General features: G+C 40.4%; 1 protein-coding gene and 1 non-coding gene across 5 annotated transcripts in view; one reads left to right on the forward strand and one right to left on the reverse strand.

Annotated features, from left to right (window-relative positions):
* Window positions 1-38: 38 nt before the first annotated feature.
* The window catches only part of NDUFAF6 (NADH:ubiquinone oxidoreductase complex assembly factor 6), a 57,143-nt gene continuing 41,424 nt past the window's right edge, over window positions 39-15,757 (reverse strand). For all 4 annotated transcript variants that reach the window (XM_070392218.1, XM_070392215.1, XM_070392216.1 and 1 more), the window contains 5 exons: window positions 11,960-12,062; window positions 9,604-9,737; window positions 8,185-8,286; window positions 6,117-6,173; window positions 39-1,591 (listed from right to left, as the gene is read on the reverse strand). In XM_070392218.1, coding sequence (XP_070248319.1) covers window positions 1,463-1,591; window positions 6,117-6,173; window positions 8,185-8,286; window positions 9,604-9,737; window positions 11,960-12,062 — 525 coding nt within the window. In that variant the 3' untranslated portion in view covers window positions 39-1,462. The remainder of the gene's footprint in view (window positions 1,592-6,116; window positions 6,174-8,184; window positions 8,287-9,603; window positions 9,738-11,959; window positions 12,063-15,757) is intronic.
* On the forward strand, window positions 12,902-13,036 carry LOC138993556 (small nucleolar RNA SNORA20). The gene has a single exon (XR_011468283.1). It is a non-coding gene; the product is annotated as a small nucleolar RNA SNORA20 (small nucleolar RNA).

Below are 15,757 nucleotides of genomic sequence, written 5' to 3' on the forward strand. Positions count from 1 at the left end.
ACCAAGAGTCTACTTAGCACATATAATCACATTGCACATTCATTCAATTATACATTTATTAACCTCTACTTGCTCTAAATCAAAAGCCATTCTAGGTGCTGGGGATCCCAAGATGAACAAAACAATGTATTCTTATCCACAACCAGCTCTCAGTTTTTTTAAAAAGTATTTTTTTAAAAAAATATTTTTATTGATTTCAGAGAAGGGAGAGGGAGAGAGATACAAAAATCAACAATAGAGAGAATCATTGATCGGCTGCCTCCTGCATGCCCCACACTGGGGATCGAGCCCACAACCTGGGCATGTGAGCTCCTGGTTCACAGTCTGATGCTCAACCACTGAGCCACACTGGCCGGGCCAAAAAACAATATTTTAAGCCACAGTTGTAGTAGGCACTAAGCCATAGCTGAAACCAAAGGCTCAAGAGAGATGGGATATGGAACAGTACATGGGAGGTGTGAACGAACAGGAGACAAGACCACTGAAGACAGGAAAAGGAAACGGGGGCATAATCCTGGCCTTGGGCGTCAGGGACTCACTCAGAGTCTAGACCTGCCATTACCAGTAATGCAAACAATTGTTTTTGCAACTAGTGTGTATTTTATATTTTAAATTTTTTCATTACCAAAAAATTCTTTATCTCATAGAGTTTTAAAGATCAAATGAGACCACTGATGAAAGTATGTAGCCCAGAGCTGATCAGTGGGAAGATCAACTAGTATACACGTTTTTAAAAATGCAGTATTCCCTAATGAATGTTCAATATAATTGTGCTAATATACTTCAGACTAATACACTTTATGAATACAACTTTGTTCATGATCACAATACAGAATGAGAGAGAGTGAAGCAGTAGGGTTACCAAAAAAGTAAAAGCTTTCAAATCAGCCAGACCTAAAGTCGAAATAGAGTTCCAGCTCTTGACAGCCAACTGTCTTACCTTACAGAAGTTATTTCACAGGGTTGTAAAGATGAAATGTTGGGATAAAAACCCTCAACATAGTGACTGACACTCCTCAAGTATTAACTTCACTCTCTGGGACCCCTAAACAAATTCATTTCACACCTGTCCTGGCACCGAGTTCTGGCTCTCCAAATGCAAAGCCAGCACTACCTAGTCCCTCCCCCTCCCCCTCCCCCCAGGGCGAGGGAGGGAGGAGACATGCTTCTCTCTGCCCCCTGGTGGTGCACCACGGCTCCACCTGACAGGGATGGGGCAATAGACACTGTCTGGGCTGGTGGAGACAATGGCAGTGTCTGAGGCAGAATCTCAATAATGTTTTGGCCCCCAAGCCCCACAGTAATTTCTCATCAATTCTATAAGCTATTCACACCCATCCAATAAATTCATTTTTGCCTTAAGTAAACAGTCAGAACCTGATGTTTACAAACAAGAACCCTGACTAGTATACTTTTGTAAAACTAATAAAAATAAATTAATATCAGTGCCATGAGATTATTTTTAGTATCTTCTTCTCCATGACTGAATATACAAAGACAACGGAAGTAATGTATTCTTCTGCTGTAAAGATGGGTGGAATATATCAAAATTTACTTGTTGAATTTTCTTTAAATAGTCCTCCAGAGCAACCTGGAAAAAGAGAAAAATGGTCACTAGATCGTAGGATGATTAAGTCTTTAAAATAAACTAAAGAAACAGTATCAGTATTAAGGCTATTTTAGTTTCCCTGAAGTGGTCTTTAATATACTAAGAATTTAAATGAGAATTTTAAAAGGGAGAGAGAAAATAAAGACATCTTCTAAGAAGTTTATATTAGGCCGGTGAAACAGGATCATAGAACTAGTACTGGAAATATCATAATTTATACTGTTCTGGTCAAAATGTAAAAGATCAGAGAAATTAGTTTACCAGGTTTTTTTACTAGACTGCAGAATATAAAAGGGATGTTTCAATCAAGGAAAATGAACACCACGCCAAAAAAATGCATTGTATCATGAAGAAGAACTCAAGCTGTTTGTTTAAAAGATTATATTGTTAAAAAGTTCAGTGGGTCTGGATGCTCTTGCAAGAAAACGATTTGCACCTAAGGAGAACAATCACAGGTCCCTACAAATGTCACCCATGCTTCCCCCATCACAGAAAACTTGACAAAACTTTCATTGTGATGGGGGAGCAGGTTGGAAAACACTGACAATGGCAATGTTTGTTATTTTATGGTTCTCACTTATTTTTACTAATTTATAAATTATTTCAGTAACTTTCTTATACAGAGAAGCCACTTGGCTTTGCACTGAACACTTCCAAAGACACCACTCCCTTCTCAGTCCCGTGCGCAGCTCCCCTAGAGTTCCTCAGCACAACCTGTGTGATCCAGAGATCATGCTTGTGGAGTCTCTAGAGCAGAGGTTCTCAACCTTCCTAATGCTGCGACCCTTCAATACAGTTCATGTTGTGGTGACACCCAATTTCATTGTTACAAATTGAACATAAGTAAAGCATAGTGATTAATCACAAAAACAATATGTAATTATATATGTGTTTTCCAATGGTCTTAGGCGACCCCTGTGAAAGGGTTGTTCGACCCCCAAAGGGGTCGAGACCCACAGGTTGAGAACCGCTGCTCTAGAGTATACAGATGAGAAAAAGAAAACAAAAAGGATTGGATTTTCTCCTATACACTTTATACAGATGAGTGTAGATATAAATAAATTCAATATCTACTTTTAAACCCTAAACTTATACATATATGCATAACAGGAGATATGTGCATGAATGTGAACAGCTGCCTTGTGTTATATAAGCAAAACACCCAGAAATTCTTTGACAAAAAAAGATAAACTTCACACAATGAAATATTATGTTGCAGTAAAATAAATGTGCAATAGCTATGTGCAATAATATGAGTAAATTTTAGAAACGTGTGTGTGTAACCTAGAAGACAAACAGAAATGACCCATTTTTATAAGCCTCAAAAACAAAAGTAAGCAACATCCTGTTTAGGATTACATAAAATGGGAAAAGTTTTTTGGAAATAAAAGCAAAATCATAATAAATATAAAAGTCAGAATGGCTTTTTGGAGGAAGAAGGCAGAGGCAGTGAACTTTAATGGTAACATTCTAGTTCCTGGGTTGAGTGGTGAATTTGTGGGTGTTCATTATGTTATACATTATCATACATACATACATATACAGGTATGTCATATTCATTTGTAAATATCAAATATTAAACATTTCAAGAGAGAAAATGAACATATTTTAGTGCAGTTTCTTTTTTTTTTTTTTTTAAATATATTTTATTGATTTTTTACAGAGAGGAAGGGAGAGGGATAGAGAGTTAGAAACATCAATGAGACAGAAACATCGACCAGCCGCCTTCTGCACACCTCCTACTGGGGATGTGCCCGCAACCAAGGTACATGCCCTTGACCGGAATCGAACCTGGGACCTTTCAGTCCACAGGCCGACGCTCTATCCACTGAGCCAAACCGGTTTGGCAAGTGCAGTTTCTTTTACATTTAAAAACAGAGCTCATGTTACACAAAATGTTCTATAATCTGCTTTTTTTTTTTATCACTTAATTAGAGGCCCAGTGCATGAAATTCGTGCACGAGTGTGGTCCCTAAGGCCTGGCCAGCAACGGGGCCTGCCGGCCAGGAGAGGAACAGGAGGAGGGACAGCGGGAGGTTTGCCAGCCGGGGGAGGGACCAGGGAAGGTTGGATGGCTGTGAGAGGTTGGCTATGGGAGCGCACTGACCACCCCGGGGTTAGTTCCTGCATTGAGCGTCTGCCCCCTGGTGGTCAGTGTGCATCATAGCGACAGGTCGACTGGTCGTAAAGGTTGCTTAGACTTTTATATATACAGATATATTGCAATCAACTTTCCATCTCTAAGAATTCTATTATGCTCATTTTAATAGTTTTATAATACCTAACTATAAGAAATAGTTGATGAAATTAAGATACAGGCATATAATAGGATATTATACAGCCATTAAATATTATATTTATAAATATTTTAATGATGTGGTTAAATGCTTGATAAGTAAGGTACTGAAATATAAAGTGTGATTTCAACTATATACAAAAATTAATTACAAAAAACGAACAGAATAAACTGGTTTGTCTCTGTGTCCTAGAATTATAGGTGGTAGTTATTTTCTTCTAATATTATTTTTATGTTGTCCAAATCTCTAAGAATGTTATTTCTTTTATAATTAAAAAATTCTATTAAAATACAGATAAAATGTGACCTCAACTGGGCATTCACAAATTAGGATTTGGTTCAAAGGAAAGTTTGGCTAATAGTAAATAAATTGTTCGATATAACAATTTACTGAAAACTCTCAAAGACATTATAATTTCTGAATATGGCATATTAAAGCTTTACCTATGAAGAAGAGTATATACTATAGCCTCAGATAGTTTTTAAACAGCAAAACATTTTCTTTGAACAAAATAATTCACAGATGCCCCATTTATAAAACAATAAGAAGAGATGTGTCCAGCTGGCATGAGGACACAGGACATTCGCAGTCCTTAAGGAATTGCCATGTGGTCCCTCCGGTTTCTCCTGGCACAGATGGAGACAGAGCTGGGCGCCAGCCCCAGGTCTGCCGTGGGGCCCACCATCTGTATTTCAAACAAGTTCCCAGGTGAGACGAATACTGCTGGTCCAGGGACCACACCGTGAGAATCACTGGTCTAAGGTAGTGGTTCTCAGGCTAGTTGCACTTCACAATTACCGGGGCAGTTTTTAAAAAGTATCAGTGTCAGGATCCAAACTCTTAGATATTGTGATTTAATTGGTTTGGGGAGGGACCCAACATTGCTTTGGTTTTTTGGGGTTTTTTTTTTACAGTTCCCCCAGTGATTCTAAAGGGCATCCAGAGTTAAGAACATTATTCACAGAAGTGAACAAAACATACAAAGTCCTTGGCCTTCATGGGAGCTTAACTTAAAGAGTAAGTTAAAAACAGATGATGGTGCATCCTCAAATATCATTAAGACCTAATAACCAAATAACCATTAAAAATGGTGACATAGTGTATGTTGACACAGAAGGAAATGCTTAACACCCCATTTATACAAAAAATACATATGTAATTATATGATCATAAAAAGTCCAGAAAGATAAACAGACTCTCTCTCTGGAAATGATGGAATTGTGAGAGGATTCTTATTTCTTCCTTTGCCTCCTCTAATACGCTGTGAACATCTAAACTATTAATGTATTACTTTGTAATAAGCAAACCCAGTAAAGAAATAAAATGATTGGGAACACTCAGATCTGAGACCTAGAAGATCTGAAAGGGTAAAAATGAATCTTTAAATATATTTTTGGGGAAAAGGTAGAAGATATGTTTGGTATTGTAGAAAATGCATGAGTTTTCCATTTTTAAAGATCACAAATCTTTGAACTTTGGTTTTTACCTATAAAATAAAGGAAACCATGCATAAGGATGATTAGGAATAATGTCTGAAACGACCTAATTCAGAGCCTGTCCTGTAATAGGTGCTAAATAATTGGAAGCTATTCTCATTTCTTTATATATTTTTCAACAATAATTCCCTAACTTGGCTACACATCAGAAGCATCTGGGGAACTTATTAAAATCACAGTTTCTCCTAGGAATTCCCCCTCCTCAATCCCAAGTGTTATTTAGTAAGAACACCCCAGGAATCTGTATGCTTTCAAAGCTTTCCCAGGTATATGATGCGGCAGCTCGGCACTGGTCCATGAGCCACACTGCTCAGGAGCCAGTGCTACAATGTGGTCCCAGTGGAGAAAATATTACTAGAATAATAAGTAATATTTACATAGCTATAAGTAGCCTAACAACCCTATAAGACAGTCTCCCACATGATTCCCATTTTACCTACGAGTATACTGAGGAACATGGCGGTTAGGGACATTAAACCCCCACGGCTAGTAAAAGGCAAAGCAGATTCAAACTGCTGCTCTCCTCACTGGCCTCTGGGAAATACAAGCATGGCCACTGCCTAAAGCGGAAGGCAACTAAGAAACCCACCACAAGGAAGAGAAACAAAAATAAAGCCACCAAACTAAAGACGTGCATTTGAATCTCATAAAACAAAAAAAGGTCATATACACCTGCTTCATTCATTAAGCAGCCTTCCCTGTTAATCTACTTACCGTCTGAAGAAAGGCAGGAAATGCCTTCACAGGAACACTTTTGTGGAGGGACCTGGCCTAAGAAGGAAGACAAAAGGAAACTGGTTTGAAATATAAATATTTCTGGAAATGAACACTCTCCCTCAGAAAGTGAACACAAAGCAACTGGTCGTTTAACAACACAGCCAGTGCCTCTCCCAAAAGCAAGAAAACAGCTCTCACCCCTGCAGATTACAATTAATCTCTTACGCTTAAAGGACTCAGGAAAAAGAACTATATTAAGAATTCCATTCTCCCTTACCAGTTGACTTTGGCATTTTCCGGCTGCCTTATAACATCCTGTAACTTTGACCCTCCAGCTGTGGTTGGGGGTAAATGAAGAAAGACTTGTGTTCACAAGTCCCAGCACCTCCCAGCTTAGACGGTCATTATCTCCTGTTTAGATGAATAGAAGATCCTCCTAGCTGATCGTTCTGCCTCTGTGTTCCCCAACCTTTAAATCATTCCACACAGCCAGCCAAGTTAATGTTCCTAAGTCACTGTTTTATGTTTATTTTCTTTAACATATGTCCCTCACTGAGCAAGTCTCAACTATGCATCTTGGGATTCAGAGGCCTCCACACCTTGATTAACCTCATCTAACTCACCGCCCTACTTCTCTGGATTAGGAATCCCTGAAGCTCTCAGGCTGATGCCCACCTGCTCTCACCAAGCCCACCCGTTTCCAGGCCTTTGTGTACACTGTCAGATACCACCGCTGCTTCCTGACTCACATCTTCACCCCTCCCCTCTGTTTCACCAGTCTACTAAAATTGCTCTCTTCAAAATCATCCACGCCCTACTATTCGCCCTATCTCTTTTCTCTTCATCTCCCTGTAGCATGCAGTTTTCCTACTCCCCATTCTTGGAATTTGTTCCTTCCTTGGTTTCTAACACACTGACTCTCAGTTTTCCTACTTCTTTGATCATTCTTTCCTTCTTCTTCCTAAGAAATGGCACTTTCTCCTTCCACCTGAGGAATGGAGGTGGGCCACAAGGTTTCTGCCCTAAGTCCTCATCCAGATGTACATTCTCCTTGGGCAATGACAGCCAAACTCAGAGCCTTAACCATTTCCTTCCATGTGGATGGCTCCCAAATCTCTCTCTCCAGTTCTCATCTCCTTTCAAAGTCACAATCCTGCATTCTTTAACAGCCCATCTCCCTAAATGTCTTCTAATCCCCTTCTATTCATGGATGTCCAGCAGCTAGTCTGTCTACTGATCCTAGTGTGCCACTGCTCTTTTACTACTATAGTCTTTGAATGGCCCCATCACCATCTCTACTTGAACTCTGTGCAGCCTTCAACTTCCCCTCTTCCTGATCCTGCCACAATCCAATCAGTTATCAAGTCTAGTTGATTCTAGCTCTGGGTTGTGTGTGTGTGTGTGTGTGTGTGTGTGTGTGTACACACATACATAAACATCCACCTTCTCTAAACCAGACACTCTTAAATGTGGCAAAAGGAGATTATTCACTAGTGATTATTATTAGAGTAGCAGGATGAAAGCCAAATTACAGCATGAACAGTGTCAGGGCGGTGAGGGCCTTGAGGTAACAATGAATGCAGACCACTTATTCAAAAAAGGTTAATTGTGAGGGAAAAATAAGAAACAGGAGGGTCCACAGGATGCCGATAACTTCAGAAGGCAGCAGCAACAAACCAGAAGATGAGAGAGACAAGTTATCGGAGAGGCCAACTGAAAACCCCAGCTGGGACCCTGAGCATGCAAGGTCCTGGGAAGGGAGGAGAGGCATCAGCCCTGCAAGGCAGAAAGACACGCCGCCCGAGAGACAGAAATGGTGAGTGATGATCAGAGTGGAACCTAACTGAGGAAGCCCAGTAAAGGGGCACACATTTGCTGAAAGGGAGAAAGGGTTTTTTTTAAAAGTGGAGAAAGTTTACAATAGTCCCTGAGATAAATCCACTGGGATTTCAATGAAAGTTGGAATACAGTCTGCCAAGTAGGGAACAGTATGATCTAGGAACAGCCACACCTAGAAAGGATAGTTTCCTAAATGATTGGGGGGGGGGGGGGGGAGGCTACTTACATGCTTCAAGTGCAAGTGCGCCTGGCTGGCAATGTCATATATCACATCTCTTACATTTTTATCTTGGTTCTTCCGTAGAAAATCCTCTTGTGAAACACCATGCTGTGTTGAAAAATATTATATTAGCAATTAAAAAGCGTATTTAAAACTAACTTAGCTCAAGAAAACAGGTGAGAGAAGAGTAAGTACAATATAATGTCTATTTTGTTTTTAAAAATATATGGATGTGTACATATATGTGTATGTGTGGCTGTGTATATAAACACAGGCGCTCTCTCTCTCTCTCTCTTTCTCTCTCTCTCTCTCTCTCTCTCTCTCTCAAAGAATATGCAACAGGATGATAATTAACAACAGTTGTAGTAGTAGAACAAAAATACACAAGCAAGAGCCCTAGCTGGTTTTGCTCAGTGGATAGAGCGTTAGTCCTGGGTTCAATTCCGGTCAAGGGCACATGTCCAAGTAACAGGCTTGATCCCCAGTAGGGGGCGTGCATGAGGCAGCCGATCAATGATTCTCTACCTCTCTCTCCCTCTCCCTTCCTCTCTGAAATCAATAAAAATATATCTTAAAAAAATACACAAGCAAGAAAACAAACATATAAGACGTTTTAAAAGCACAGACAATAATGATTCTCATACAGAAAATAAAAGTTCTCATAAACAATATTCTTTTTTTTTTTTTAATATTTTTTTAAATTGATTTTTTACAGTGGAAGGGAGAGGGATAGAGAGTTAGAAACATCGATGAGAGAGAAACATCAATCAGCTGCCTCCTGCACATCTCCTCCTGGGGATGTGCCCGCAACCCAGGTACATGCCCTTGACCGGAATCGAACCTGGGACCTTTCAGTCCGCAGGCCGACGCTCTATCCACTGAGCCAAACCGGTTTCGGCGTCATAAACAATATTCTTGTCTTAAGGATGATTTCCTCCTCTAAAATAAAGAACAGGCTGGTCCTGGCCAGGTAGCTCAGTTGGTTGGAGCCTCATCCCAATATGCCAAGGTTGCGGGTTTGATCCCCAGTCAGGGCACATACATGAATCAACCAATGAATGCATAAGTAAGTGGAACAACAAACCAATGTTACTCTTTCTCTCTCTCTCTTCTCTCCTCAATTAAAAAATAAAATAAAATAAAAAAGTACAGGCTAAGCTGAACAGTAGGAATAATTACTGTCATTGCTTGGAAGGGAGCAAGCATCCACATGAAGCTACACCAAGTGAGGTTCTCCGGATTTCCTTACTCATAGCTCCACCAGAGACCGAAAATGCCTGACTGACAAAAACTCTCACTTGATAACCAAGGAGCCGAAAAGAAACACACATTCATTTCAAAGCAGTTCCTTGAACAGACTAAGCAAAGAGCCAAGAAATAACATCCCTCCCATCTTCCTGAGGTAAATACAAGTAACAGCCTTACCAGCATACAAATGTCCATGGGAAGGAACACCCTTCTTCTGCTAGTGTGATACGGCGTGGCTCTCAAGCAAGTGACAATGCCGTGCGCCTTTCCAATGTGACTTGCAGCATGATCTGCATGAAGGTCCTTTACACCTGTGGTTTTGAAAGTCATCACAGGACTGCTCTTTAAATGCATAAGTCAACAGAAGTACAAAGAGAAATCACCTACACATGTGAAACTAATTGTTTATCCTAATGCATTCACACCTGAAAAACAGGATCTATGAGTAAAATGGGCACAAAAACAAGCTGACTACTAAGCAGGTTTCTGAACTTGAACTTTTAAATAAGTTTTCCTCAGACTATCTCACACTGAGAACACATTTGGAGTTGTAATCAGCTATCATGGAAAAACAACACGAGTGTTTCATTTCTTCTCAGTGCAACGTCCACACGACCTCACTTTAAGTATATTCTGCTCTTTGCTCCCTCCTTTCATTGTGTTGGCAAACACGTCACCGAATGTGCAGGCAGAACAGGCCTGGGAAATTCAATATGCATAGGACAAAATAACATTTATTCCTTTAGGGTGACATAAAAATATATTACCTTCTCCAAATGGATGTTACTGTCCTTGTGCCAAGTAATTTCCTCATTACAATCCTCATTACTATAAGACCTTCCCAGCTTAGAGGCTTAAAAAATCATCAGCCCTGGCCTGTTTGGCTCAGAGGTTGGAACGTCGGCCTGCGACCGAAAGATCTCGGGTTCGATTCCCGGTTGGGACGTGTGCGGGAGGCAATCAATCGATGTGCCTCTCTCACATCGATGTTTTTTTTTCTCTCTCTCCCCTTCCTTTCCACTCTCTCTAAAAAAATCAATGGAAAAAATATTTTCAGGTGAGGATTAACTAACATAAAAAAATAAAATAAACATCAGCAATTACCAGATTATTAACTATGACATTCCCATGAAGTAGCTAAAGTATTTTTTTAAATATATTTTTATTGATTTCAGAGAGGAAGAGAGATAGAAACATTAATGATGAAAGAGAATCACCGATTGGCTACCTCCTGCACACCCCCCACTGGGGACTGAGCCCACAACCTGAGCATGTGCCTTTGACCGGAATCAAATCTGGGACCCTTTAGTCCGCAGGCTGATGCTCTATCCATCCACTCAGCCAAACCAGCCACAGCTAAAGTATTTTTATTAGAGCCTAAGTATTGTGATTAGTCTGCACTCCAAAGACAAACATATATTCCTCTTCTTGCTCAAAAAAAGCAGGTCCAGGGGTCCCCAAAGGTGTGGACGGAGTCGGCGAAGAAGGAATGGCACAGAGTCAGTGTTCAGTTGATCAGCATAGCGAGGTTCTCCCTCCAGGATCTCCAGCCAAGTTCTGTAGCCATGTTCTCTTGCTAGGTTCTCCAGCCAGGGTTTCCAAATTCTCCAGCCAGGTTCAGTCACCAGGTTCTAGTCAGGTTCTCTTGCCATGTTCTGTCTAGGTTCTCCAGCCAAGTTCTGTAGCCATGTTCTCTCCCTAGGTTCTGTCTCTAGGTTCTGTGTCTAGATTCTGTCCCTAGGTTCTGTCTAGGATCTCCAGCCAAGTCCTGTCTCTTGGTTCTCTCTCTAGGTTCTCTAGCCAGGTTCTCCAGGTTCTTTAGCCAGGTTCTATGTCCATGTTCTCTCGCTAGGTTCTCCAGTCAGGTTCTGCAGGTTCTCCAGCCAGGTTCAGTCACCAGGTTCTTTAGCCAGGTTCTATCCAGGTTCTTTTGCCATGTTCTGTCTAGGTTCTCCAGTGAAGTTCTGTAGCCAGGTTCTGTCCAGGATCTTTTGCCATGTTCTCTGGCTAGGTTCTGGTTAGGATCTGATGTTTATTGTCTTGTTACATCCGTATTTATACCAGCCGATTTTAATCCTGTCAATTTCTATTACAAAGGTTAGGGCGTTTCTTATCTCCATTCCAGGGAGTAAAGATTATGTAGCTTAACTACCCGCCTGGCACTTAATTAAGGGGTTGTATCCCCTCCCTAACCTCAGGGAAAAATCCCCACCTGGGGAAACAACCTTTCTCAGAGAGGTGACCTTGGTTAAAACACATGGCGCTAAAGAGAGCAAACACATTAAGAACAATATGCTATATATGCCAGGTCCCTTGAAACATATGCTGTGCAGATGTTTCTTTCCTGCAGCAACTGTGTCAAGCAGCAAGGATGGACCGGCTTCCGGCATATATATAGCTGTTCCTTTACAAATGATGCAAAGAAAAACTTCAGTGTTAAAGTGGTTAGATTGTCAAATTATGAAAGAATGAAGTCTGAAACGTGTTTTATTCAGAAAAAGAGAAGTATGAAATTAAAAAAAACACAACTTACCCAATATTTCTAGTGTTAAATAAAGAAGAGAACTCTGTGTGTTTTCGGCATAATTTTCCAGTTCCTGGATATTACGATATGCTTTGTCATCCAAATTTTTTTCCTATAATCAAACAAAAGGCAAATCAAGTTTGCTGAATTATCAAAATTTATAAAGACACGATTTTTTGCCCCAAAGAACGGAATAATAAAAATATTAAGTATATACTGTTTATACAAAGTAAAAGAAGATTAAAATAAAATTAAGATATGAAAGTTCTACACAATCTTACAAATCACCCCTCAAAATAAATATCTCAGTATTAATCTCAATGCACAAATCACCATGAACATAGGTTGGCTTAATTTTTAATTCCTTCGAAAGCCCAAGTTATCACAAAAAACTGACTTTATTGAGCTCTTACTTCAGCACTAAACATTATCTTTTTAATCTTAGCATCCCCCCAAAGATAACAAAATAATACTTCTCCCATTTTGCAGATGAAGAAACTGAGTCCCAGACACATTAAGTCATATTCCTAAGGTCACATTCTATATAATAAAACCCTAATATGCAAATCGACAACACGGCCGGTGGCTCTGATGCACACTGACCAGAGGGGGGCAGATGCTCAACACAGGAGCTGCCCCCTGGTGGTCAGCACACTCCCACAAGGGGAGCACCACTCAGCCAGAAGCCGGGCTCGCTGCCATGGAGGCAGGAGACACTCCCGCCACTGCCACTGTGCTCGCCAGCCATGAGCACGGAGCGGGCCTAAGCTGGCAGGTGGACATCCCCTGAGGGGTCCCGGACTGTGAGAGGGCGCAGGCCAGGCTGAGGAACCCTCCCCAGTGCACGGGCCTCTAGTAGCTAATAAATGGTAGAGATAGGATTCAAGTCACACATTTTGACTGTCAAGCCCATGCTCTCAATAAGGAAAAGGTGCCTAGGAAAAGAAAGGACTTCCCATTTATTTGCTGCTATAGTCTTTACAATGATATGAGCAGTTATATGCACAGAATAAAATAACATTGGACCACTGTCAATTGAGATGGAGTAACTATTTCATCTCTTCTGCATGCATAGTTTAGACAAATGTAAAAAAAAAAAAGTAAAAGAAAAAGAAAGGAGACTCATAACCCAGTCTCTCCACGCCACCCCCCCCAAATTTTCTATAATAATAAGAGTGTAATATGTTAATTAGACCGAACAACTTTCTGGACGACCATGCTATGACATCCACTGGCGCCAGGCCAGCCAAGGCGGGTGCCCCCAAATTTTCTATAATAATAAGAGTGAAATATGTTAATCAGACCGAACAACCTTCTGGACGACCATGCTATGACATCCACTGGCGCCAGGCCAGCCAAGGTGGGTGCGATGCGATTGGTCGGGGGCTCAGCCATCGCCCCATGATCGCCCCGCAGAGGGAGGCCCAGGCCACCAGCCAGTGGGGCAATCAATCAGGGGGGTTCCACGATCATCCCACAAAGGGAGCCCAGGCTGTGGTGGGTGGGCGGGGCCTCCCTCTGTGAAGGAAGCCCGGGTCCCAGGTGCCAGAGGGACCCGGTGCCAGCAGCTGGGGGAAGGAAGGCCTACTCTTGCATGAATTTCGTGCACTGGGCCTTTAGTGGTCAATAAAGTAACAGGATTGATGAACTGAGCACAATTCTATTCACTCTATTCAAGAAACAAAAAAATGTAAATCCTAGTAAAAGCTAGCCACTTTTATAATAATACATTAACAAAGACTGTTTTCAAGGTGATACACCCTTCCTCTTTTTAATCAGAAAAAATTGATACCAGCAATGATTCCAGGGGAAAAGAAATATGTCCAAATCTTTTATATTTTAAAAAATGACATAACTCATAGACCATAAAATTTATCTTTTTAAAATATATGAGGTCAGTGGTTTTTAGTATATTCACCAAGTTACGCAACTATCACCACTACCTAATTCTGGAATTTGGTTTTTTTTGTTTGTTTGTTTTTTGTAATCCTCACCTGAGGATATTTTTCCACTTATTTTTACAGAGAGACAGAGAGAGACACATCGACTGGTTGTTCCCTGCACAGGGCCCAACCAGGGCTGGGGACTGAGCCTGCAACCAAGGTATGTGCCCTTGACTAGAACTGAACCTGGGACCCTTCAGTCTATGGGCCGAGATTCTATCCACTGAGCCAAACCAGCTACAGTGAACCCTGGAATGTTTTCATCACCAAAAAGAAATCCATATCCAGGAAGCAGTCACTTCCCATTTCCCTTCCCCTCATCTCCTGACAAGCCAAGAATCTACCTTTTGTTCCCATGGATTTGTCTGTTCTGGACATTTTATAAAAACACAATGATACAATATGTGGCTTTTTATATCTGGCTTCTTTTAATTAGCAGGTTACTAAGGTTCATACAAGTCTAAGCTCCTATCAGTACTTCATTCTTTTTAATGGAAGAAATTATAAACAATATTCCATTGTATGGATATACCATATTTTGTCTATTCATTCATTGATAGACTGAGTTGTTCCCATTTTTGGACTATGCTGTTATAAACATTGTACACAAGTTTTGTGTGGACATATATTCTCATTTCTCTTGGTATATAACCTAGGAGTAAAATGCTGGGTCTATAGTAAACTCTGTTTAATTTTTGAAAAACCGTTTTTCCAAAGCAGCTGTACCATTTTACATTCCATGAGGAATGTATGAAGGATTCCAATTTCTCCACATTCTCACCAATATCTTTTTTATTATAATCTACATAATCTACATATGAAGCAGTATCTCATTATGTTTTTTATTTACGTTTCCCTAATAAAAACATACTGAACATATCTTCAGGTGCTTATTGGTCATTGGTATATCTTCTTCTTCTTCTTTTTTTTTTAATAAATATATTTTATTGATTTTTTACAGAGAGGAAGGGAGAGAGATAGAGAGTTAGAAACATCGATGAGAGAGAAACATCAATCAGCTGCCTCCTGCACACTCCCTACTGGGGATGTGCCCGAAACCCAGGTACATGCCCTTGACCGGAATCGAACCTGGGACCTTTCAGTCCGCAGGCCGACGCTCTATCCACCGAGCCAAACCGGTTTTGGCATTGGTATATCTTCTTAAAGAATGTTTACTCAGATCCTTTGCCTATTTTTAAATTGAATTATCTGCCGAAACCGGTTTGGCTCAGTGGATAGAGCGTCGGCCTGCGGACTGAAAGGTCCCAGGTTTGATTCCGGTCAAGGGCACGTACCTGGGTTGCGGGCACATCCCCAGTAGGAGGTGTGCAGGAGGCAGCTGATCGATGTTTCTCTCTCATCGATGTTTCTAACTTTCTATCTCTCTCCCTTCCTCTCTGTAAAAAATCAATAAAATATATTTTAAAAAATAAAATTAAATAAATAAATAAATTGAATTATCTGTCTTCTTTAGTGTTTAGCTCTAAGAATTCTTTACATATTCTAGATACTAGTCTCTTATCAAATATATAACTGGCAAATACTTTTTCCCATTCTATGAACTGTCTTTTAACTTCCTTAAATTTTTTAATTTTGATAAAGTCCAATTACCAGGTATATATTTTATTTCCTGTGCTTTTGTTATCATATCTAAGAAATCACTGCCCATCCTAAAGTCACAAAAACTTATGCCTATGTTTTCTCCTAAGAGTTTTACAATTGTCTTACATTTAGGTTTTTGATCCATCTTGAGTAAGTTTTTGTATACGGTGTGAGGTAGGAGTCCAAATTCATTCTTTTGCATGTGGCTATCCAGTTGTCCCAACAACATTTGTTGAAACAAATATTTTCCCCACTGAATTAT

Source organism: Myotis yumanensis, unplaced genomic scaffold, assembly GCF_028538775.1.
Source record: "Myotis yumanensis isolate MYYU_CA2020_CCGP unplaced genomic scaffold, mMyoYum1.0.hap1 SCAF_15, whole genome shotgun sequence".
Classification (NCBI taxonomy): domain Eukaryota; kingdom Metazoa; phylum Chordata; class Mammalia; order Chiroptera; family Vespertilionidae; genus Myotis; species Myotis yumanensis.